The sequence below is a fragment of the Triturus cristatus genome, chromosome 8 (assembly GCF_964204655.1).
Source record: "Triturus cristatus chromosome 8, aTriCri1.1, whole genome shotgun sequence".
In the NCBI taxonomy this organism is placed as follows: domain Eukaryota; kingdom Metazoa; phylum Chordata; class Amphibia; order Caudata; family Salamandridae; genus Triturus; species Triturus cristatus.
This window is the reverse complement of record NC_140591.1, coordinates 1,609,120,748-1,609,146,073: the sequence shown is the minus strand read 5'-3', so window position 1 is coordinate 1,609,146,073 and position 25,326 is coordinate 1,609,120,748. Positions and strand designations below refer to the sequence as shown.

The 25,326-nt window shown below is 46.6% G+C and overlaps 1 protein-coding gene across 2 annotated transcripts in view; it reads right to left on the bottom strand.

The window, feature by feature from the left end:
* Positions 1-3,909: 3,909 nt before the first annotated feature.
* The window catches only part of LOC146806326 (protein NSUN7-like), a 116,951-nt gene continuing 95,534 nt past the window's right edge, over positions 3,910-25,326 (bottom strand). The window contains exons 5-10 of one of the 2 annotated variants that reach the window (XM_085623527.1): positions 20,540-20,753; positions 18,662-18,805; positions 10,761-10,862; positions 9,765-9,885; positions 8,746-8,872; positions 3,910-6,743 (exon numbers count right to left, since the gene is read on the bottom strand). In XM_085623527.1, coding sequence (XP_085479653.1) covers positions 5,631-6,743; positions 8,746-8,872; positions 9,765-9,885; positions 10,761-10,862; positions 18,662-18,805; positions 20,540-20,753 — 1,821 coding nt within the window. In that variant the 3' untranslated portion in view covers positions 3,910-5,630. The remainder of the gene's footprint in view (positions 6,744-8,745; positions 8,873-9,764; positions 9,886-10,760; positions 10,863-18,661; positions 18,806-20,539; positions 20,754-25,326) is intronic. The other variant, XM_085623526.1, reaches the window with a different exon arrangement.

Genomic DNA, 25,326 nt, shown 5'->3' with positions numbered 1-25,326 from the left:
ACTTGTGACCGTTGGTTGGCGAGGCACTGTTGCAAGGGGCATGTTCAATCAGCTGTGCGGTGCAATTGCTATGTTTGAGGTCATCATCTCCAGCAATTTCATTACAGCTCTTACTCTTAACGGAGAGTAGACTGAAAAAGAGGCCGCAGCTGTTTGAATGCTTTCACCCTCTGCTGGTTGGGGTATGCCTTCCCAGTGACGGCAAAAGGTAGTATCTGCAAAGTTTGTGGGTGGGATTACTTTGTGTACCCTAAACAGTGTAGAAGGCTGAGCAGTGTATGAGTGCGTGCTAAACATTACTTCCTGCTGCTGCTCTTGGTCAGCCATTTGACAAAATAAAGAAAGACATGCATGTAGTCTCCTCGTAGGCGAATAGCCACAATAGCCAGACACTTGGTGAAGACTCTTGAGGCTGTAGCAACTCCGAAGGGCGTTCATGTGAACTGGTATTGCTGCCCTCTTACTGCAAACTGGAGTTACCTGTGATGGGCAGGGTGGATGGATTTGTGGAAGTAGGTGTCCTTGATGTCTAACCCCATCATAAACTCTCCTTATCAAAGCAACAGGATGATGCAAGGTTGCCATGTGAAAGTGCTCCAACAGGATGAATTGACTGAGTGGCCAGAGGTTCAGGATAGGCCGTAGGGTCCATCCTTTTTCAGGTATGAAGACTTGTATTGAGTACATGTCCTTTCCCTGTTGGTGTAGGGGTACTGGCTGTTTGGCGCTCCTTTGAATAAGGACTTGAAATTTCTCTCTCTTGTAAAAAAGTGATGTGATGCTGACTGAATACAATTTGACGTTGTTGTATGTTGGTTAGGGTGGTATTAAAAAAAAAAAACAAGCAGTATCCCTGTTTGACTACAGGGAACCCCCTTTGAGCTGAATTGATGTCAACCCAGAGAGAGTGGACATCCCTTATTCTCCCCATGACAGGTGGTACGTGATCGGACAGTGGGCGAGTCTGTTTGGGGCAGACTCTTCCGTTTTGGAGCCAACTCTACCCCTGCCATTGCTGCCTCTGTAGCTCTCCCTTTGAATATCCCTTGCTGGCCTGGGGTCATGAAAGGCTCGCTGCTGCCGTTGATATGTCTGTGACTGGGTGCAGGGTGTGGTTCTTGCTGGCCCTCAGGGGTGTTGTCTGCGAATGTGCCCTTTTGTGATATTAAATTGTAGGGCCCCCTGTGAAGTTCACAATGTCAGTATCTTTTTTAAATTTCTCCTACATTCCATCCACCTGGGGGCCAAAAAGGTTTCCCCAGCGCATGGAATGTTGATATTTTGTGTTGAACCTCCGGTTTAAATCCTGACATGCGAAGTCAAGTTTGTCTACAGAGCGAGATACTAGTGTTAACAGAGGGAGGCAACGTCTAGGGCGTGGTTTGTCTTGCTGCTACCTAGTTCCCGCAGCATCAATGTGCTTACTTTCCTTACCTGGGTGGTGCATCCCCTGTGGCCTGGAGTGATGCTTTCTTTATGGCAATGTGAACCACCAGAGACTCCGGCCGAGCCTGGCCCCCTGTTGTAATGCAGGTCCTTGGAAGAAGTTTTATACTCCTTCTCTATGCAGGGTGTAACCATCTTGGCCCTGACTGTTAAAAATTGGCATGGGGCAACTTCTGCATATCCGTAAGCAAAGATGAGAATTGAGTCTTTGAGGGGGTCTCCACCAAAAAGTCGGCCTAGTTTTCTATGAGTGCATGGCTCCCTTATAGTATTGAGCCACTCTGCATAGCAGCATGGTATACTGTATCGTCATCTGCTAGAGCTGGTTTTCACCAGGTATCTAGGTCGAGATCTTCAGGGGGCTGACATTGAATCTTTCCATGGGTCATCCCCCACCCGCACCCATGCGCTGATTATAATGCGGGCTGCATGGATCGGAGAAGACAGACCCTTCTGGGCACTCTGGCGGGGGGAATTTGAGATAGGCGGTGATGGTGGTGGTGGTGATGGTGGAGGAGGTGGTGTGTGTGGCTGTGGTGATGGCAGGTGGTGGTGGTGGTAAAGGTGAAGCAGGCTTGGGTGCGGCAGGTGAAGCTAGAAGAGCTGTCATTTGATCCCTGCGTTTTTAGGGAACTAGTTGCTGAAGGACTATATACTTGAGCTCCTCGAAAGCCGGCCTCCTCTTCTGTGGGATGGAAGGCAATGTGTAAACCGTCCTCAGCTGAGGAGGCTTTGCCAAAAATCTGTCTGTCTGTCTCTGAGTGAATAAAGAGAGACTTCTGTCTGGTGTCAAGCTTCTCTGCTAATCTCTTGAGGATGGGTGCTTCAAAGGTCTCGGAGCCCAGTGCTGAGGAGGGTTTCAACTTTGATTTTGGCAGACTGTGGATACGGTGTTTTCGGCTCCAAGTGTGAAGGCTTAGTGCCGTTTAACCATGAAGAGGTCGAGCATGGGTTGTCTCTGCTCTAAAGCTTTATCGATGCTCCGACCGAGCACGAAGGGAGCGGTGGACCAGAGACCACACCTTCAGTTTGGGGGTCAATGCAGTACTCCCTCAGGAACGCTGATCTGACTGGGTGTCTTTACCCCAGAGCGGCTCCTCCATTAAGGCGGAGGAGCATCACGTCACTAAACAATTGCCCCCAGAGATTCAAAAAATAAAATGGTATTATATGTTAATTTATTACCATTTTATTTTTCAAAACCCCATCCCGAGCAAAGTGTCAAGATGGGGGAGGGGCGGGGCTTTCTTTGAAAGCAGTGATAGGCAGGGCACTTAAATTTGAAGAGCGCATGCCTTTTTGGCCGGCCGTCTTGCGGCGGCTAGCCAGGCATACTCATTTTAACCTGCAATAACCCAGCTCTCTTTGGCAGCTGGGTCAGAGACTTCATTAGGTCTCCAGAGTCCTCGGGAGCAGTGAGAGTGGGCGCTCCCTTTAATCCTGGTGCTGCTCTCATGCAGCATGAGAGCAGCTCCAGGATTGGTTACTGCAGTTTCCAGGGGCCTGCCTGGAGAAGACCTGAGCGAGGAGGAGGAGGATGTCGCGCCAGGAAGGTAAGTGGGATTTTTCTTTTTTACTATTATTTTTGCCCCCTCCCCCGCCCTCCTTACATGCCAGCCGCCACTGTTTTATCCCATGGCTGGGGGTGGTACACAAGGACCTTGGGCTGTGTTAGTGATGTGCTTGAAGGATCCGCCAGGGCTCCCTGTTCCCTGAAGACATTTGAAATATCAAGTAGCGATCCATGCTGCATCCTCAGGTGTGCCCAAGGTCTTTCCCTTGGGTACTGCAGCTTCTTCTTGCATCTGAAGGCAAGTTTGAAATTGCCCATTGACTCATCGTGCTTGGGAGAGAAACAGAGGTTGCTGATCTCATAATGATTGGTCCAATGGTATTTTGTGTTGGAGTGTGGGCAAAATTGGTAGGGATTCTACGCTATCTGCCAACATTTTCTGAGGCTATTTCCTTCGTAACTGAAAAGAGATTCGGCCAAGTTCTGTGTATCCAGTGATCAAGCCGATCACATGGCTTTGAGGTGTAGATAACAAACTCAGTTGTTGTCTTTTGCTGGAACTGACAAACTGAAGCAGGGCCTAAAGTCACCAAAAGCAAACGTGTGAGCTGCAGCTTTACAGTTCCAACTGCTATGGTGGAAAATAACTATCTAAGGGTGGAGTTGCTGATCTTGCTTTTAGTGGATTGTGGGAGGAGTTACACCACTTTCCATAACTCATAGCTTCTTCGAAGATAGACAACTTTTGATTGTCGGAACCCAATACTAGATGGCAGGTGTACCTTAAGCAGGTGTATCTACAGCCACATGTCTCGAAAATAATAGCATCAGTAGGCAAGAAATAGTTGAGATCTGTGTGTGTGGTTGACGGTATGAAAACTTGGACAAATATGTTGAAATGACCTGGTTCATAATCTGAAAATGGTAACTTCATCACAGAAAGGCCATAGTTTGTCACCTGGAAGCATTTATTCTTATTGAGGAAACTTTGGCTATAATAAGACGTTGGCTCTTTAGCAGACTATGCTCTAGAGCAGAGCAAAATCGCTTAGTTGGCAAAGGTGTAGCAAAGTGTCCATAGATATGAGAAATGCACGATTACTTAGCACAGATGTAGCAAAGTGTCTAAAGACTTGATAAGCAGACCGCAATCACTTAGCATTGCTGTAGCAAAGTCTTTTATACAGGAGGTTGTGGCATCCGTTCTCTCTGCGGTGGATAAGAGTGGCCTGGTGCATTGCAAATGTATGGTGGTGGCGGTCGCGTCTCAGAAGAAGCAAGTGACAGTGTGCCATCTGTTCTTCAAGCATCAGTCATTACTTGGAGTCTCATTTGAATAAAAAGGGGGGAATGAATGAACTGAGAAATGGCCCTGGGCTAGCCTCACCCACAAATGGCAGTTTATCCAGCTGCTTTTCTTTACTGAGGCCTTGAAGATGTGCATCATCTCTGCAGAAGGCTGTTTTTCTTCAGTGAGGCCATGGAGCTGGTCGTCGTCTCTGCGGAAGGCTGCTTTTCTTCAGTGAGGCCATGGAGATGGTCGTCGTCTCTGCGGAAGGCTGCTTTTCTTCAGTGAGGCCATGGAGATGGTCGTCGTCTCTGCCGAAGTCTGCTTTTCGTCAGTGTGGCCATGGAGATGGTCGTCATCTCTACCAAAGTCTGCTTTTCTTTAATGAGGCCATGGAAATGGTCGTCATCTTCCCTGCGGAAGGCTGCTTTTCCTCAGTGAGGCCAGGTAGATGGTAGTCTCCGCAGAAGGCTGTTTTTCTTCAGTGAGGCCATGGAGATGGTCGTCGTCTCCGTGGAAGGCTGCTTTTCTTCAGTGAGTGTATGGAGATGGTCGTCATATCCGCAGAAGGCTGCTTTTCTTCAGTGAGGCCATGGAGATGGTTGTCATCCCCGTGGAAGGCTGCTTTTCTTTACTGAGGCCATGAAGCTGTGCATCATCTCTGCAGAAGGCTGCTTTTCTTCAGAGGCCATGGAGATGGTCGTCATCTCCTGCCGAAGGCTGCTTTTCTTCAGTGAGGCCATGGAGATGGTCATCATCTCTGCAGAAGGCTGCTTTTCTTCAGTGAGGCCATGGAGCTGGTCATCTCTGCAGAAGGCTGCTTTTCTTCACTGAGGCCATGGAGCTGGTCATCTCTGCAGAAGGCTGCTTTTCTTCACTGAGACCATGGAGCTGGTCATCTCTGCAGAAGGCTGCTTTTCTTCACTGAGGCCATGGAGCTGGTCATCTCTGCAGAAGGCTGCTTTTCTTCACTGAGGCCATGGAGCTGGTCATCTCTGCAGAAGGCTGCTTTTCTTCACTGAGGCCATGGAGCTGGTCATCTCTGCAGAAGGCTGCTTTTCTTCACTGAGGCCATGGAGCTGGTCATCTCTGCAGAAGGCTGCTTTTCTTCACTGAGACCATGGAGATGGTCATCATCTCTGCAGAAGGCTGCTTTTCTTCACTGAGACCATGGAGATGGTCATCATCTCTGCAGAAGGCTGCTTTTCTTCACTGAGGCCATGGAGATGGTCATCATCTCTGCAGAAGGCTGCTTTTCTTCACTGAGGCCATGGAGATGGTCATCATCTCTGCAGAAGGCTGCTTTTCTTCATTGAGGCCATGGAGATGGTCATCATCTCTGCAGAAGGCTGCTTTTCTTCACTAAGGCCATGGAGATGTGCATCATCTCTGCAGAAGGCTGCTCTTCCTCACTGAAGCACTCGTTTGCTTCTTTAACACACCAAGAAACTCTGGATTAGGTGGAGGCAGGTAAACTTGGGAGAGGGACAAGACTTGAGATCGCCCCAATGACCGCTGCATATTTAGACTCTGGGACCCTTTATTTAGCAGTGGCCTAATGTCCTCCCAGTCGCCTTCTCTCGCTACTCTAGCGCTGTGCGACCTACAAGTCAGTGAGGCAGACAGGAAGACTTGGGAATTGGCCAGCAAGGGAACAGGAGTTAAAGTGTCCCTTCCTGGCATTCCTTCAGTGCTGGAGCATAGAGCCTGGATCCCAGCAGGGCACACATTGGCTTGCACCTTCTTGGGGACCAAATTGTTCAGTTTGCTCTGTACTGTGATAAACTTGTTTGTCTTGGGCACAGGGCCTTCCTCTGAAACTGGATTTTGTCCTCTAATATTTGTATTATTCGTCTTATCTTCTACTGTTGATAGACGTCTATCTGCATTGCGTCCTCCAGAGTATTTGTATATTGGAGGTATTATTTCGGACACCTGGCTTCTGGTGTGTTTATCTTCCAGGACCCTAAGGTAATCTTCAGCACTCCTTTGATGGTGATCCAAGCCAATGGCAAATCTTTGTAGATCAATATGTCTAGATTTTTCCTTCTCACCTACGCCATACTGCCCCCTGTTGAGGAGCCGGGAAGTCTTAGTGCTGCTTGCAAGTTCTCGCACTCTGTTTCTATTGTCAAGCATTGGGTGCCAGAGCCAAGCCTTGTTATCTGAACTAAGTACCTCAAGGCCCCCTTCCTCCACCGTGTGATCAGCTGGTTTTCTGTTAATAATGTCATTCATTCTCTGGATTCCTTGCGTGCCATCCTGATTGTCGGACCTCTTCCTAGACGTCTTGTGCTTTGGCTGTTTTTTCTTTGAATTATGTTGTGAGGTTGTCTTGGGACTTCTTGCCAGCCCTTGCTTGGCGGCCACCGACCGGGGTGGACCTCTTTTGGGAACTGTCAGATTCTCTTCCTCTTTGTCTGAAAGAACCAGCATGGCCTTGTCCAACAGGCCCTTCTTAATTGCTCTGGCCAAGATCCCCTTCACTGTGATTCCCTGCAACAGAGAGACATGAATTAGAACATTGTGAGCCTCACAGAGCAAAGTATTCGTACATTACCTTGTCCATCCTTTGTATGACAATATCTTAGGTCGCCAAGTACTTTTAACCTGGTGTTTTCTGTAGAATATAGTGTTTTTTGCAATTTTCGCTAGGCTGCCACCCAGTGCACCAAACTGTATTGAACTTTCATCAGTTATCTAAATTTCTAAATAAAAGGAGCGATCTGGCAAAACTCCACAACCTGTCTCCATTTGCACTTGCTCCATCATTGACAATACAAAAAATAGAGCAATTTACACAATAGTAGGACTTTGATTTCTCCCGCCCACCTTATCTTTATTTTTTTCTGATGTGCTTTGTGTATCCTTGGGCACAGCACACGCTTATTTTACCCAGTGCACCACTGCACCAGCTCATCATGTGTTTAGAATGAATAAATAATACCCATCTCTTGAAGAGCGCAAGCTACTCCAAAAAGAAACTTAAAGAGCGCTTTGGTGGAGATGGTTATGGGGGGATGAGGGGAGTGCTGAGGCAACAAGCTGCTGTAGGGTTCAGAAAAGAATAGAGAACCGTTTCAGGTGATAACGAACTAAGCCACCAGTACCAAATTCAAGAACATGCCGAATCTGCTGTAGTGTTCTTGGTACTGCTTCCTTCGGGCACGTGGCTCCGGGCTAAAACATGTTAGCACAGCCAGAGATCTGTGTCCCCCCTTATGCACATCTTTGACTTGCATCTCAAGTCCATGCTTTTCTCCACATTTATTTTGGTGAATGTTTTTCTCCCACTTAGCTGCAGTGTTTAAAGCACAAGTATGTTGTTTTCATTGTCACTGCCTAGACAAAGGATTGCAAACAAGCATTGGCAATGCCAACAGTTCTTACTTTCGCAAGGTATTGGCTTTGTCGTTTTTAGCCATGCTGTACAGCAGCGTGGCTAAAAGTTTAAAAAAAAAAAGTGCTATTGCTATGATAAGGCCTGTGCTTTTTTTTTTATTGCTGATGGACGGTTCTGGACTCAAAATGATGGACGAATCCTTTGGAGAGGGAAATATGGTAAACTTTAAGCCAATGAGTGACACTGAAGCCAACCAATGGAAAGCAATGTGCAGCCTCTGAGCCAGCTGTGAAAGAAAACAGTGTGTCTCACAAGAGACCGTGCATGCGCTGTCTTAGGCAAGACTTTAAAAGGCAATCTACAGTAAGTAGCCTGTCTATAGCTTTGTCTATAAAAGAAGGCACACATGACCTATGACTTAAGGAAAGGCTAAACATAGTCACTCTGCTCCCAACGGCAAAACCTAAAACATTGAATTTTAAATTAGAGGGCAGCCTTAATTAAGGTTTTTTTTTGGGCAGAAACATGTCGCTCGTGTGCTGGTTCCCTACGGGACCTCCTGCCTTCTTGTCATCCACAAAAAAACGTTGGAGAAGCCGCTCTGGTGATATGCACTTCTAAGGGAAGATATGGTGGAAGTGGGCTGTGGATATCTGAAGAGATTAAAGAGGGACCGTGGGAGATGTGATCTGAACTTCTGCCTGACCACAAGAGGGACCCAAGGATTTTCAGAGGTGCAAGAAGATGATCTCCTCGACAGAGAATCGGTGCTGCCTGCCAGATCTGCTTCTTTCACGCAGAGGCCGGAATAGACACCTGGTGTGGTTTGGGGAATCTCTGCTGCACTGGGAGCAAATGACAAGTCCTTTTATTTGGGACTTGGTTTATGAGTCTGTGACTTGTAAAACTATCCAGTTCAGTGTGTTCGATAAAAATTAAAAGAAAAACATAAATACACGACAGTCGCACAGGGACACACAAACAATGATTCACAAATGCATTTAGGAAAAGACTCAAAAGGAAATGAGACAGAAGAAGGAAAGGGATATGCAGATCTGGAGGGATGAGAGATAAAGGGCCATGTGAAGGAAGGGCTGAGAGATGCCGATGGACAATGGCGCTGCTTCTGGTCGGGAAGCGAGGGGCTGTTCTCACCTGCCGCGTGAGCTGTGCCAAGAAGAACCCATTGCCATCTGTGGACGGTTCCACTCTTAGAACTGGATCTTCCGGTGCCGTGAGGGGCTCGGAGGATGAGATCCTGGATGCCAGCGGAAGAGTCAACCTGCGAACAGTAACCACTTTAAAGATGGACTCAGCGAAGAAAGCTCGTTCTTAGAGGGGATACAAATGGTGAGATCTTGTGCTCTGATCATTCACATGCTTAGGTCAGTTTAAACAAGACATTGCTCTTTCTTTCTTCTTCCCCCAGTTAGTCTGAAATGCAGTTGCCATAGCCATTAATGATAGACCTGCTTTTTTATTGGTCGGCACCTTTACCAGGACATGCTGTGGGTTTATGTTTTATTGAAATAGTAGTGGAAAGGGCCTTTAATGTACACATATGGCCTATTCAAAGCTATGGAAGTGTAATATTACACACAAGAAATCAACACGCGGGATTGGAGGAGTGAGGGTTTTTTTTTTTTTTTTTTGCAGGAATGCTCGGGAAGTGGGCCACACCACACACTTGCAAATTTGTTGGCAAACGCAATCTTTCACAAGGCATATTCTCATCCTAGGCACAGTAAAAGATCTAATCTAGTCTAGGGCCAGGTAGGGCTATTACCAGGGTGGCAGTGGGGGCGGAGCTGTGTGAGCCACAAACTGACATCCAGACGGTTCTCCCACTCTTAACACATCATCTGCAGGGAGATATCTGCCATGTCAATAAGTGTTAAGAGCTATAGGCAGGTCTTGCATTTCTCCATGGCTCCCTCACTTTACCATACTCCAGATGTTGGTTTGCGCTCTTGCTCTCATCTTGCAATTCTAGGGTGGAGTTCAGATGTTTCACGTCTGTCTCTTCTGCTCTTATCAGCTCCTGTACTGATATACCTTCCCTGCTTGCTCCCAGATAGGTTCTCCAAATCCTCACTCACCTTTTTGAAGGCTCCTGCTCAGGTTCTGCCCTCGCCTTGCTTAATTACAGTTTCTCTGCCCACAGCACTACCTACCGGTAGACCAGCTCCGGTGAGTTCCTCTCAGGCTGTAGTTTAAGAGCCTGGCTGAGCACTGCTTCATTCTCTTCCTCGTGCATGGAGCTGGTGCTGTACAAGATGGAGTGGACATTGGGAACTAGGGAGAAAGGAGTCTGGTAAATGTACATTGTGATCATGAAACATCAGGGCAGGTAACAAGAGATCAGCTGTAATGCAACAACACAAAGGTGGCACAGGTATTTCACAGTAGGTCCACATCGCCCTCCCTGTCGTCGTGCACCAGATTTAATTTAGCTCCTTTGAGTTGATACCTTCTCTTTCACCACTGTTTACTGGTAGCAAGCATATCCTGTCTTAAGTGTGCTACTGCAGGTGAAATGTAAGTTAAGGAAAAGGCTTATAACAAGCTTGCTAATCACCCTGAACCACTTTGAGACGTCATTGCCTGCTGGGTGCACATGGAGGCTTGTTGGAATTTCTACTATAAGAAATTACTTATTGGTTTAGCGATCTTTAATATCTAGACATAAATATGAGCTTAGTGACTACTTATTGCCTTATAAATGGGCAGTAATGATTGATTTTGTTTGCTCTGCCAAAGCATGTCCTGTAATGTAATAGGATCCATGCTGGTAGCGCACACCCTAGTTTCAAATTTCTTGCATGGTATGTTTTTTCATGTAGAGTATGTCATTGTCGAGTAGATCCTGTAGTGGTTAATGCTCTCATGGTATCAAGATAATGTTGACCAGGAAAGTTCTTGCACTGGAGAAATAAATGCAAGGTGTAGACCAGGAAAAAAGGTGTAAAGGGGATAAAGGCATACAAAGTAGGAGATTGACAAGGTGTCATTGAGTAAAAGTGAACGTGATCTTGAACGATGGACTAAAAGGAAAGACCAGTGCCAGGGATAGAGTTTGAGATGAAAAGCTGTGTGTATGTGGACATTATCGCATAAACAGGTTGGCAGCCAGATGCTCCACCGCACGGTGCCACTGGTGCAACACTTACACTTCATGGCATGCAGCACCAGTTCTAGATGGAGGTCAGCGAACGATTTCACCATTTGTGGTGGCACGGGTCCATGGGCCAGGTGTTGCATCAATGAGATGTCTGTGGAGACAGGAGCAGGTCAACCTTCACGGAGATTTCAGACAACATTAGCTTGCTTTGAGAAACAGAGCAATAGTGTGCCTTTTCTTGGGGTCCCAGAGCACTAAGTGGTGCAGGGTAGTAACTGCAACAATTAATGTTGTTTATCTCTAGTGTCCTGAAGTTTCAATACTGTTGATTCTAGATGGCCAAGTGCTGTGTATTAGCGTTTGACTAAGTGTGCCGGGGTCAGGCAGCCAAGGCTAACTCAATGAGGTTGAGGTTTGACACTCAAGATTACAACACATCCAGATTAAATAACACATGCCAACTTCAACCTTCAGGCAGTTCTTACCTTTCCAAAGAAAATTACTTTATTTACAGGAAGTAAAACGTTCAAAACAGAAACAGTCATCGAGCTAGAAGTGTATAGCACCTTCTGACACTTTGTGGCCCCATCACTCAATCTTGTGCTCAATGGTTTGCTGACTGTGAGACCTGAGGTGACTATCACTCCCTCAGCTGAGTCATCTGCCTACTCCCAGTAAGCAATGGAGGAGCTCACTGTCCTCGCCCTCTTCTGTGAGTGCAAGTAATGCCATTGGATACTCCTTTCTGGGGTATTGTTGAAGCCGATTCACATGGACCAATCAATGGGGTTCTCTGGTTGCACCTGTGCCACCTAAATAATTGAGACCTACCTCACAACTTAATAGGGGCACACCATTTGTCCTCAAGAGCCAGAGGAAATAAAGGCTTTAGTATCCAGAAATGTTTACCCTCTTGGTAGCAGTAAGAGAAGCCTTCTGGTCCTAGCACTCTTTCATGAGCTGTTGGACGCCATGAATGTTATCCACTACCGTACGCATAAGCTAAGGCGCCTTTTCACAGATGCCCAGCATGCAGTTCACTGGATCATACGTAGGTGGCCCAGGGTGGCTGCCCCAGCCTTCCTTCACCAAAGTGACCCATGTATAGGCAAAGCAAAGGCATAGTCTGAGAATGGCCCACTTGCCCCTGAAAGGATACTCCAGGGCCCCCTTGTGCTCTTCAGTGTCTTGCCTAATGTTTACAAAAGCACATTGGTCTGGGTTGGCAAAATGTGGAGATGTTTTGTGTCACCCTGGCCTCATCCACCATTGTTTTCACGTACTTGGTAAGGATGTTGGTCCCTGAGTCAGAGAGCAAAGTCCTGGGGAGTCCAAGTCTGGAAAAGATTCCAAGGAAAGGTCCAGCTTCTACAGGTGCAGTAGTGATGCTTAGGGACAAAGCCTTGGTGTTTCTGGTGGCCTGATCCACAGCAAGAATCTACTTGCCGCCCGACATTATTGAGGTTATAAGAGCACCACCAACTTCAGTCCACACCACTGAAGGGATTCTCTCACAGTTTCTAAAGGTAACAGTAGAGCCCTGGTCTGGACTTCTGGCTTGCCACTGCCTGCCACACCTAAATCAGACTATCCTGCAAAAGGAGGGATACCATATCTTTCATCTGCCTTAAACCTTGGGGCTCAACCAAATGTACCTCATGCTCAAACAGCATCAGGAAATTCCTGTGCATCTGAGGCATCACCAGCGTCTTGCTAGTGCCGACTCTTGGTCTGAGGGCACAATTAACCAGCATTTGCAATGCAATAGGTCTCGCTTTTACGCGAGTTTGAACTATTGGCATTGTAAATGACAATGCCTTTTATTTATGTTTTGTTTTTTAAATCACAAAATAAAAGGCATTGTCATTTACAATGCCAATAGCTTAAACTGTCGTAAATGCAAGACCTATTGCATTGCAAATGCTTGTTTGAAATTAAAAGGACATGGTTTGATACCTGGAGGAGGGTGAGGGGAGGACTCGTGTGTCAATGCAAGCCAGATAGCTGAGCTGCAACTTAAATGGTATCTTGGATGCAGGCTTTGGTAACGCTGCAAGACAAGCTACGCCTCTACATTGCAAAGTTAAATACCTCCTTCCTCCACCGAGACACTGTGTCGTGAACTTTACACTGCCATGGTGAAAGGCTCAAGCTTTGAGGCATCTGTTTCGCGGGCTAGGAGGTACTGCTTCCAAAAAACAAACATGACGGATTCCAGCAAAGCAGGGGTAAAATCGGGAAACGCTCCCCCCTCCCTCACTACAAGACAGGGACACAGAGAGTGAAGCTGTAAGCCTGTACATGTCTGAATGGAGCCAGCGAGTTGCTTGTAAGGTACTCACAGCTGTGAGGCTCCCAGGCTGCTAGTCAGATTCTGTAGTGAACAGAGTACTAGAGACACTTTTTTGAAATTTAAAGGACATGCTTTGAAACCTGGAGGAGGGTGAGGGAGAGGACTCTGTGTGTTACTAAAATAACCAGCGCAGCATAGGCAGTGTGCTGTGCTGCTTACGAAAGACATAAAATATCGAAAAATTTGAGTTTGCGAGCCGCCCCGAAGAAAACAAAGATGCGGCTTGGCAAACATCAGAGCAGACCCTTTAAGGCAAACACAGGGATTCCCAGAGTGAGAGAGCGTCCGTGGCGCAGCAGCTAGAGCTGACAACTTAAGAACTGGGGATGTGTGTTCGAGCCTCGGTGTCGGCACATCCTGCTGATTATGGACAAATCACTTGATCTTCCCCCTGGTCGCCCTAAATGCACTAATTTTAAAAAAGATGGAGTCTGGCTGTCCACATGGGCCGCCCTAAAAGTGGACAAGGCGGTAGCCCAAAAGCCCGATATTCAATCATGCGTCAGCATTTAACATAAACGATGACGCGTGCCAATTGAAAAGAAGGGCAGGGCTTAAAGTCGCTTCTGAATTCGTATTGATTACAAGAAGCCCTCATATAGCGTGCAGCGCTTTGCGCTGCAACGCCAGGCGAGACCTAAAACAAGCATTTACAATGCAATGGTCTCGGCAATATTATAGGTAGAGCTTTTGGTATTGCTCATTATTTTTTTATCATTATTGTATCCCTAAATAAATGGCATTGTCATTTCTATTGGCATTAGCTTTTTTTTTTTGCATATGTGATACCTATTGCATTAGCAGAGAGAGAGTGAGGTAGTGAGATAGAGAGAGTGAGGTAGATAGAGAGTGAGATAGAGAGAGTGAGGTAGTGAGTGATGTTGTGATGTAGTGAGATATAGAGAGAGGTAGTGAAAGAGAGTGAAAGTGAGTTAGTGAGATAGAAAGAGTGAGGTAGTGAGATGGTGATTGAGGTAGTGAGTGAGAGAGAGTGAAGTTGTGAGCTAGAGAGTGAGGTAGTGATGTTTTGAGAGGGAGAAGTTGTGAGATAGTGAGGTAGTGAGATAGAGTGGAGTAGTGAGGTAGAGAGTTATGTAGTGAGAGAGAGTGAGGTAGTGAAACAGTGATGTAGTGAGGGAGAGGGATGTTGTGAAATAGTGAGATGTAAGCAGAGTGGTGTTGTGATGTAGTGAGATATAGAGAGGTAGTGAAAGAGACAGTGAAAGTGAGTTAGTGAGATAGAAAGGCGCAGTAGCGACCCCCAGCTCCCCAGGCGAAGACGAGGAGGTTCTTGGTGCCGAGAGCAGTGGCAGGGTAAGGGCTTAAGCAGCGGGGGAGCGGATGCGGTCCGGCGGCTAGATTGCCGACCTTGGTGCGGGAAACCAGAGTTCGACACTCTGGGTCGCGTCCACATCTCGTGATCCTGGCTAAATCCCTTAACCCCCCCCTCGTGCCTGAATGCGCAACGTAACCGGCGCGCATGTAAAGCGCTCTAATACCTTCGGGCGAGTTTGCGCTATATAAATAAATAAATTTAAAAAAAAGTTAGGACAAGTACTTTACTAAAGCTGGCTCCTATTACTCCTTAATGTGCACCGGCATCCCCTCATTCCGAATGCAACGATCGTAAAGGAGTCTCCCCCGAGTGGAATGCTAAGTGGGCGCCATTGGTGCGGAGGGCGCAGGAGTCGGTGGAACAGATGCAAGCTGTGGCCTTAACTCTCGTGATCCTGGGTAAATCACTTAACCCCCCCTCGTGCCTGAATGCGCAACGTAACCGGCGCGCATGTAAAGCGCTCCAATACCTTCGGGCGAGTTCGCGCTATAACAAAGTGGCGTTGTTACTGGCACTGTTCAAGTGGAATAGTCCTAATACTATATTTAATCCAACCTTCCCCGTTCACTCACCTTAATTCCTGACTCCATGCTGAAAAGCAAGCACACCACTGCCTTTCTCCGAGGGGAAGCAGAAATGCCTCGGAGAAAGGCAGCAGCATTTTCGGATTCGGGGGCGTGTTTCTTTTTCTCTCCTCTTGCCATTGGCTGGAGGAGATAATTAGAAAAGTAGCAAAAAACACGCCCCCGAATCCGAAAAGGACGGGGCCTGTTCGGAGTGACAAACCTCTTCTCCAATGGCTGGCCAGCATTCAAGAGGCCAGCCAATGGAGAAGAGGAGAGAAGAGGGGCGGGTTCAAGCCCCTCTTCTCCAAGTCATTATATCTCGCGAGCGAGACTGCGCAAGCGCAGCCTTCGCTAGCCGAGACCTAAAAAGGAGACCTTCAAAGCTAACTTGAATTGATTAGTCACTCCTTCAGAGACCTGGTCTTCTGTCATTTTCCTTAGTCTCACTAGGGTCGGATACTCTGTATGAAACTTGCAGAACTCATCCTTGGATGCAACAAGCTCTGGAAGGACATGTGATGCCCTTCAGGGCTCTCTTCCTCCACTCTGTCTGGAACAGGAGTCGCTGGGGCCTGAGCCAGTGTTGTCATAGAGCATGTCCTGGATTTCTGCATTAGGCTGTCCTGTTCAGGCATCTCATCTTAAGGAGGTACTTCTGCCTAATTAAGAGGCTGTCAGTAATGTGCCCTAGTGCGCAGAGTTGATGTGAACCCTAGTGCAAAAAATTGATGCCTAGAAAACTGGAAATGCAAATCCTTTCCTTTATCTCTACTTCCGTTCTGGCCATCTTTATATCCATTGATATATAGCCTTGTTTCTCTTCAGGACAGGATATGTTTGTCAGTGCTGGCAGATGTCCGCTTCACCAAGTGGTGGGCAGCAGCGTCTCTCATAGAAGGGATTATTCCGTTGCATCTTGGACCAATTACATTGTATTAGGGTGCAAATGCTTCAGCACTTCTGGGTCTCTCTCCCCAATGCCTTTAGCTACCATAGACACTCTTGCTTGGTCCCTCTCAGGAGTGCTCAATACTGGAGAGAATGCTCCCTATGCTAGAAGCACTGACCCTTGACAGTCCTCCCTCAAGTGGCCTCTCACCTCCACGAAGTGCTCACTGGTCTGTGGGTTGGAGATGGAAATAGTAGCTATTTTTTTTCTTTTTGTCCTTGTCCAAAGGATATATTCACCATGGGCGTTTGTCCTGCTGGGAGCCACTGGAATACTTCTTCTTTTCAGGGTTTTGGCTATGCTGTTGTCACCCTTAAGATTGAAGTAGTGAGACTCCTGCCCATTAAACAACCACATAGACATTTAGAGCCTTTGCCTTTCTGATCAGGTAAATGTTACCTGAACCCGGGTGGACACCCCTCTCAAGTTACTCAGCAAGCAGTTTAGGTACTTAGGTTTTTTTTTCTCCATAAGCTCCATCCAGGTCAATTGCTCATTCCAGTTTCCTTCTGCCACGTTCATCCAGTCCTCATAGAAGGACGCCTCCTTCTTTCCTTCTTGCAGTTCATGAGGTTGGCTCTGTACTGGGACGGAGCAGGTCAAATGTCTGTATTAGAACCTCCGTTGTGCAGTCTTACCACAGTCTTGATTCACTCACTGACTTTGGCATAGTTTCCACTAGATCAGAAGTGACTCAGTAGAACCATTACCTTCGTCTTAAGACTCACTTTATGGATAGTACAAGTGCGCTTGAAGGTCTTGTGCCTCACTTGCGATGGCTGTCATTATCTCATTGGTGACATTTAACCTGGAAGGTAACTGGGAATGACCTAGCATCTTTGGGCATACCTTGCTGGGTCCAGCTCTTTCACCTTGATGCCAGTGGCCATTTGTTTGGCTACTACCAGTCTTTCTCCCTCCAATACTCTGCCTTTCTCTATTTCACCCTTTGAGTCTCTGTCTGAACCCAATCTTGCTCCTTCTGCCTTTTCCTTCTTCTGCTGAACTAACCTCGTCTCCAGATCAAACTATCGTGCATGTTCCTGTACTGTACCCTTCTCGTTAAGGGAGTCTGGTTCCAGGTGCTTAAGTACGAACGCTTCAGCCTCTTCTAAACCAGGAAAGCCTGAACTGGGCAGTAGCCGGGAGACCCTGTGTGGGACAAGCCTGGCTCAGCCCCATTTCATCAGTGAACTCTGTAGTAGTGCCAGCCCCAGGGTCACAGCTATCCTCCCTTTCAGGTCAGGGGCTCAAGGTAGGAGGTATGAGCTAGTCCTTGTCCTTCCCAGAACAGACATCTCTCTAATCCCAGCTTCTACCCACAGCTTAGCTGCCATTTTGAGAGTAGCATATCTGCTACAGCTTGAGACTTGAGTTTAGTAATAAGAGCTGCATGACCACCACCACAGTTAGGCCTGTTTTTGAGGCCCTAGGGGAATCAGTGGTTGCTCAGCGTTACTGGTACAAGTTAATGTTTACCGCTGGTATCTTGGGGCCCACTGCACTCGGTCATTTAATTGGAGTGTAACAGTGTTGAGAAATCAACAATGAACTTAGCGTTATTAACAACGTCCCTTCTGTTTCTACTTGAATTGGTTTGTGTGCAGTGAGCCCCGCTGCAAACATGATCATTCCAAAAGCCTCACTGAATGTCAGATTTCGACTTTTTTATGGTCTGGCTTGACAACACAGCTGTTGCCAGACAATTATGTGAGCATCACTAGAGAGGGACTTTGGCTCTGCCCACATGTTGGGAGCCAGGACTATATGCTTTGATTGGGCAGATGTTATGTACTTCCTTAAAAAAAACGTGCTTGCTGTCTAGTACAGATGTGATCCTTTTATTTATCCAGCTGGCTGAGGTTGAACGGTCAGGGACACTCACATGATCTTGTAATGCTGTAAAAGTGTTTTAGGTAATTTATTATGTTGTCTTTCTTTAGCAAAAGCACAGTTGGGATGAAGGCAGTCATTAACCTACATGGATGTTTGGGTCTGGCTTGACAGTGTTACTGTCACCTAACTTTTTCACTTATACCAATATTGTTCTGCAGTTCTTTGCTTCCATACAAATACATGTCCATTCCCATACTATTTATTTGTAACACTTCACATTACCAAACAACATTCCTTTAAAGCCAGAACTGTTGGCATTGCTTGTTGTAATCAAGCGATTGGCCCTATGTACCACCACAATGGTTTTTGTGCTCATGATATTTAACAATTTACAAAACCGATGTGAGAAAATAGTGTGTTGTTAGCAGCCTAGAAAGGTGGACTTGTCTGGTAAAATGTTCGAAGACCCCTGCCTAAAACTGAAGCAAGTAAAGTATGACGTCAAGATGTGGAATGCTACAGGTTTTGCTAAGCAGTTATTCACTCCATATTGTATTTCACGCTTATGATCAATAATTTGTCTTAACACAAAGCTCTATAGGGTCAGAACCAAGTTTAATAGGTTATCACACCAGGAAAGTGCTGTGAGCTTGCAAAACACAAGTCAGAGTAACGAGCGGAGAGGAATTATTTTAGAGAAAATATCACAATTGGCTTACTGTAACCTGCTCAAAAGCCAGGTCCTTTGGGGGCATTGACGTATTCCTGTTCATCATTTTTTCGGATGTTGCTGACAGCCAGTTACAAGGAATGATAGGCGTGGACCTCGAAGGAGGCTGGCATGATCAGCAAATAAGAGCACATGTTACTCAGAAATCTTTCTTGCACCTAAACTTACACCAGGACCTACCTTCGCCTTCAGTGAGCAGAAAATCTGTGGGATCAACCAAAGCGGAAGCTGAGCCCACCATTGTCAACGCAATCACTCGTACTCTCTGGAGTCGGGGGTCCGTCGGCTGCAAATCCAGGAAATTGGCTGGGATGAATGTCACTTCTAGGGATAAAAAAAATGGTTGACTTCAAAATGTGTTTTCCACATACCTACTCCAGGGTGCTAAATCACAGATTAAGGGAGACAATGGGCAGGTGCATCGGTAAACTGTTTCTAAATGACCTGACATGGTCACACCTTCTCCGCTGTATAAGATTTAAAACCAATGAGACTAGATGTTCTATTTTGGCAAACCATGGGAAACCGACTCCTCATAACTGAAAAAGAGAGTGATTTGAGGAACTGGTGAAGCTGCCCTGGACACCTGACAAATTATAAATGTATGGATGACCCGATGAATCATGGCGAGTGAGTTAACGAAGAGTGACATTTGGAAACCATGTGACTTCCCCCTATCACCTGCCGTCTACTTCCTGAGATGCTCCCAACTGAAAAGTTCATGAGTCAATGAATGAGCCCCATTATATTCAGAGCTTCTATTACGAGAAAGGAAGGGGTTGGGTCTCAGTTCTAAATTCTCAGTCGATTCTTGAACACAGGACATAGATTGTAGGGTTGGAGCAGCAGAGAGTAGGGCCTTGCCAGGACGGCAAATGGTTGCTGAAACAGCACCACCCCCAGCACACATCAAGAAAGATAACTGATGCATGTGACTGTGTTACTTTGAGGGCAGAGACTTATGGGTGCGTGTAGAATCTAGAGAGAAAGCGAAGCAGGTAGTTTTGTGTATTTCATTAAAGGCGAAGTCCTGGGTTCCCTCGCAAAGTCCTGGGTTCCTTCCTGAAGTCCTGGGTTCCTTCCTGAAGTCCTGGGTTCCTTCCTGAAGTCCTGGGTTCCTTCGCCAAGTCCTGGGTTCCTTCGCCAAGTCCTAGGTTCCTTCGCCTTAGCACCCTGCCTATCCCTTCCAATTGGCATAGCCTGCATATGGATACATTAATGTATTTAAACCGCTTTCAGAAGAGCCCCAGTCTTCTCTTTGGGGGACCAGTGTATTTCAGTATGGCCTCCAGTCTCTAGACTGAGACTTGAACTCAGGTCAGGGGCCATCTCGCAGTGTAGGGCTTGTGAATCGAAGGAATTCTCCACAGAGCTGCATCGGTAGTCACGGTGTGGGGACTTGTAGCCATGGTGATCACTATACTGTATTAAGTGTGGGACTTCACAGTGGCTAATGTGTAAACCAATAAGTGCCAAAGCTCTCATCAGGAGGACACTACAGCTTGCAGCACCCATTGCCCCTTCAAGTACTGCCAATGCCAGTAGCAACACAAGTACTAACCATCACACTCCGACAAGTTTGATAAATAAGACAATTCCAGGGCCCCAAAGTTATACGAATGACTTGGGTGGCAGGTATTAGTCATTGTTAATGTATATTGAATTAATAAACAGCTGTTGTGGTCATCTCTAAATTAAACAGACTGCAACTCCATGTGGTAGACTGTCACAAGTGTCTGTGCTGACTGTTAAGTGCCGGTGCCAAGCACCAGAAACCGCCAGCTCATATTAAGCACTGGCACTGCACGAAATATATCATGACCCTTTCTGATGGGTGCCCACCACCGGGATGTCACTGAGTGCTTCTGCTGGGGAGCAAGGGAAGGTCCTTTAAATGTGTTCAACACCAGCCAACCACCCTCCCCTCCCTCGATTCTGCGTAATGAAGGTTGAGAGCAGAGTCTGTCCAGCCCCACAACCCTCAGACCTCCCATCTGCCCTGTGTGGATTAAGTTCTCTGTGTAGTCCCTTAAAGAAGGCAGAGGTGAAGTAACTCACTGCTCACTCCCATATCCTTGCAAAGGTTTCTCAGATGGTCCATGCTGCTGTCGTTCTCTGCGGTTGCACAGGCCAGGACTTTTCCGCTGTTGTCGTCTCGCAGCGCGGCCACATGCACAGGCGCGAGTCCAGAGCCAGCGGTGGCGAAGAGCACATCCTCTGCAGGGGTCAGTATCGTCCTAGTGCAATGTGCCAAGATACACCGAGACTTGTCCTGTACATAACAGAGAGGGTACACGGAGACACGTTACAGTAACAAGCATTTGCAATGCAATAGGTCTAGCATTTGTCAGAGTTCGAGCTATTGGCATTGTAAATGACAATGTCTTTTCTCAGTGTGTTTTAGTTGGAGTGTAGTGGGTGTATGAATAGAGACATAGCACTGCCTAGAGGACTTAGAATGAGGAAATACCACTGGGACCAGAGAAGCAGGAAGCAGCACTGTCTAGAGGACTTAGAAAGAGGAAATACCACTGAGACCAGAGAAGCAGGAAGCAGCACTGTCTAGAGGACTTAGAATGAGGAAATACCGATGAGACCAGAGAAGCAGCACTGTCTAGAGGACTTAGAATGAGGATTTACTGACATGACCAAAAATGGAGCTGCAGCACTGCCTAGAGGATTTAGAATGAGGGAGTTACTGACGGGACCAGAGAAGCAGCTAGCAGCACTGTTTAGAGGACTAAGAATGAGGAAATACCAACAGGACCAGAGAAACCGCTGCAGCACTGGCTAGAGGACTTAAAATGTGGGAATTTTCTGACAGGACCAGAGTAGCGGCTTGTAGCACTGTCTAGAGGACTTAAAATGAGGAATTATCACTGTGACCAAAGAAGCAGCTGCAGCACTGTCTCTAGAGGACTAAGAATGAGGAAGTGTTGTTCTAAAATATATGTATGTTTTCTGTTTAATACTGCTCGTTAATCATAGTTTGCTCCTTTTTGGTGTTAAAAAATATTATTTATAGCAAAAGCAACAAATAGACAATATTGGAAGCATAAACCATTTAGTATATTTACTATATTCACTTACACCAGTGTGACAACAGGTAGGAGTGCAATTTAAAATAGTTCTTTTAAACTTTTTGTTCTCATTTCGCTATTACTTGTTAGCTTGCTACAAAGGGGCAGTTTATCCCTAGAATGTTTTTTAAACAAACATTGATTTTGTTCTCTATCATAGGCTCTGCCTCAGAGACTAAAGAAGATTGAAGCGATCACAAGAGCATATATGACAGTGTCCTAGCTGGTCAAATATAGGGTGTTGTACATGATAGGGGAGTACACGAACGAGCTCAAGGGGAACAAGCTATGTTCATTGGACATTTTCCCTGCTCCGATTGCAGCATATGTCACCTGACCTCACGTACAACTACTCTGAATCTGGAACCAGGCAAGATCTGGACTCAACGAGGACACACTAATTGCAACACATCTAATGTGATCTATCTGATTACATGCCCGTGCGGTCTACGCTACGTTGGAATGACTACCAGAAAAGTCAAACTCCGCATATGCGAGCACCGGAGTAACATCAACGCTCAATAAAGCTCCGTCCTACGAAAAAAAAACACTTTCTCCCGCGAACAGTTTCCCGACTTTAACCGGCAGTGACCTTTTTCCTAACCATGATATCATTGGCTCCCCAGCCGCCATGTTACCCAATCACGCAGCAGTAACGGCTGAGCATGTCAAATCACCGTGGCGCTCTCTCTTTGTCCCGTCGCCTCACGCGACGCACGCCATCCCTGCTACCACATATACGAGCCCCCTCCACGGACCCTGACATTTCGGACCCGGGTGCGAGAGGCTCCTCAGGTACCAAACGGGTGCTGAGCAACGAGGGCGTGAGTAACACTCTATCCCACTTCCTCCTTCTTCCATTTTAACGGTAAGCGCTCTAAGAGATACCACGCTCTTGGTTTTTACTCCTCCTTCCCTTTATTTTCTTTAATTCCAGGGTGTGCCATATGCTCCCACCCCCCTCCTGGGATCCTTGAGGCTTCATATGGATATGCCTCCGAGTAAGACTGGGTTTTCTTCCTTCCCTGTAGTCTAAGTCGTTACCTATGACTTACACAGGGGTACGTTTCTCTGTGCCCCCTGACCATATGCTATATAAGTTTTCACACATAATACAGCATTCACATGTGTCTCGATAGACTTTATTAGACACGCTATTCAGGACAAGTTTCAACCCACTTGCCTGACACCTGTGACCTGTTAATTTTAGGTGCACTGATTTCACAATTATTGCACCTGTGGTATTCGCTAATGGCACTTCTCCAATTGAGCACCTTGTTTGCTGCTTGGCTGACTTTGGCAGCGATGGATTACGAGTTTGACCATCAACACTTACAATTCTTTCATGTTTTGTCTTTTGTTGTGTGTTTGTTAACTATCAGAATAAACTCGTTCCTCTCCTCCATTCTAACTATTGGCGGATTATTCACTGTATATATTTTTCACACTGTTAGTCCACGGGAGGGTGAGCCTTAGCGCGCCCACACCACCGGGACTCTGCACCCCCACTCTGGTCCTGACGAAAGCCTGTTAATCATACATTAAGGCAGAAACATGTTGACCGCCACAGAGTGAATCCGGTCTTCTATTTTTTGACCCTCACTCTTTCTTTTTAATATTTCCAATTAGCAAAACAAATAAAACTGCTTTTTTGACTCAATTGGAAGTTTTTAAATTCACTGTCACCTCACAAGAACCCCGCTCCGCAGTAACCTGGCGTTGTAGCACACTGGGATGGCATTCGGCCATACCCAGTGGAGCCCGATGATGAAGCATGTCACCAACCAGGTTGGCGAGTGAGGGCTTTATATAAAACCTATACTACTTATGTAGGTCTACTTTCCTTTGGAACATTATACAGGATTGTAGTGAGTCAGCAGACCCGTGCTCCGTGAACCTAAAGAGGCCCTATTTAACACACACGGACTTTGTTGTTTTTGATATGTTCATTGGTTATCAGTGTTATCCCTGGAGTTAACTTTGCTTGTTCAAGTTACACATCTTCGCCCATACTGTGATACCTGGATCGGCTTGCGACTATTGAGACTCTCTCAGGTAATATTCGCCATGGAACTTTGCTTTATTGTTCTAGGTCTTTTGGTGGTACAATTATGAACATATTCGTAAAGATGCTCTTATGCTTTTTATGTTACAATATGCTGCTGAAAGCACAGTCAATCTTGCGTATTAGTTTAAGGAAAAGTTACAGAGGGAGGTTCTTGGAGAGTGCCCAAAAATATTTTTTTTAATTAAATACTGTCAGCTTTATTTTCTGGCTGCTCCCCTGAATAACCACAGTGGAATGAATGGCTTCTGCAATGCAGCAGAAAAAATCTGGAACAGGGTCGGGGATTTCCTGCTTCCACAATATTCCCTAGTGCAACTGTCTACAATGGCATATCCCTGCAGGGCATTTGTTGACGTAGCCGCTCTTGGGTGAGGGAAAGCCGCCTACTCTTGTGAGGGGGAAACCTGCTGGCCAGGTCTAGGATTACACCGGAAGTGACAGCAGTAAGTGGGAAAGCGCTGGGTTCCCAATGACACCGTGACCTTCTCCACTGGAATGCGAGAGCTGTCATGATAACACCATCCGACTACGGAAGAGCAACGTGTCCTCATGATGGGCGTTTGAGTGTTGGGGATGTAGTATTTATTATATTGATACTTTTTGGCTGGTCCTGGCCACCACTCCCCCTGGGGGGCTGGCCTGGGATAGGCTTGGCCTTGCCTTTATGTTCAGTCATGCCCATAAACAATTAGTGTAGGGTATCACTGTTCTGCAGCTACTGTGTGGTCAGTGTTTTCATGCCCTATTCAGTTCTATTCCACACTGATGCATGATGGTATTTCTGGCCTCATTCTCCCTTCTCGCTCCCTCCTTGCTAGAGGAAGGGGAGGCCACCAGCAAGTCCAACGAGCCGCTCACGGTCACGCGCTGCTGTTCTTCTGTTCACAGGTGCTGGGATGAAATGGCCAAGCACATTAGCCAGCTGCAAGAACACAATGCAATAACAGAGTACTTACTGGGGGTTGTCCCCCCTCCCCCTTCTGACAGAGGGGGGGGGGAGAGACTGTATAAATCTCCAGAGACGAAACAGCTGCTTAGTTAAAAAAAAAAATTGAACCATAAAGCCCACCCTCTACCTTGTGGTACACCTGTACTGCTCTAAAGCCCACCCTCTACCTTGTGGTGTACCTGTGGTGCTCTAAAGCCCACCCTCTACCTTGTGGTGTACCTGTGGTGCTCTAAAGCCCACCTTCTACCTTGTGGTATACCTGTCGTGCTCTAAAGCCCACCCTCTACCTTGTGGTATACCTGTGGTGCTCTAAAGCCCACCCTCTATGTAGTGGTCTTGTCCCATGTGTAGAGGTGACATTGAGAGTGAGGGCTAGGCAGCTGGACATAGTAGAAGTAGCCGAGGAGTGTCTTTTAAGGAAGTTTATTAAGTCCATAAGATGTGTAGTAACAGCCCCACCAGGAGCAGCCTGCTAGCTACTCAGCCTATCTTCCAACTGTCAACACTCACACCAGGCACCCAAGCATTCCACTCATGTCAATCACACCAACATTCCACACAGAACACTCACACTGGCTGAGCAGCTAGGAACAAGGTGAAAAGGGAACATTATAACATAACATGAGAATACTACATTATCTTCTCCCTTTTAAATTGAAAAACTAAAAAAAACATACTAAAATTAAAACAACTATACATAGTAATGTACAATTGAAGACAGTGGTCCATAACCCTGGGATGAATGGTT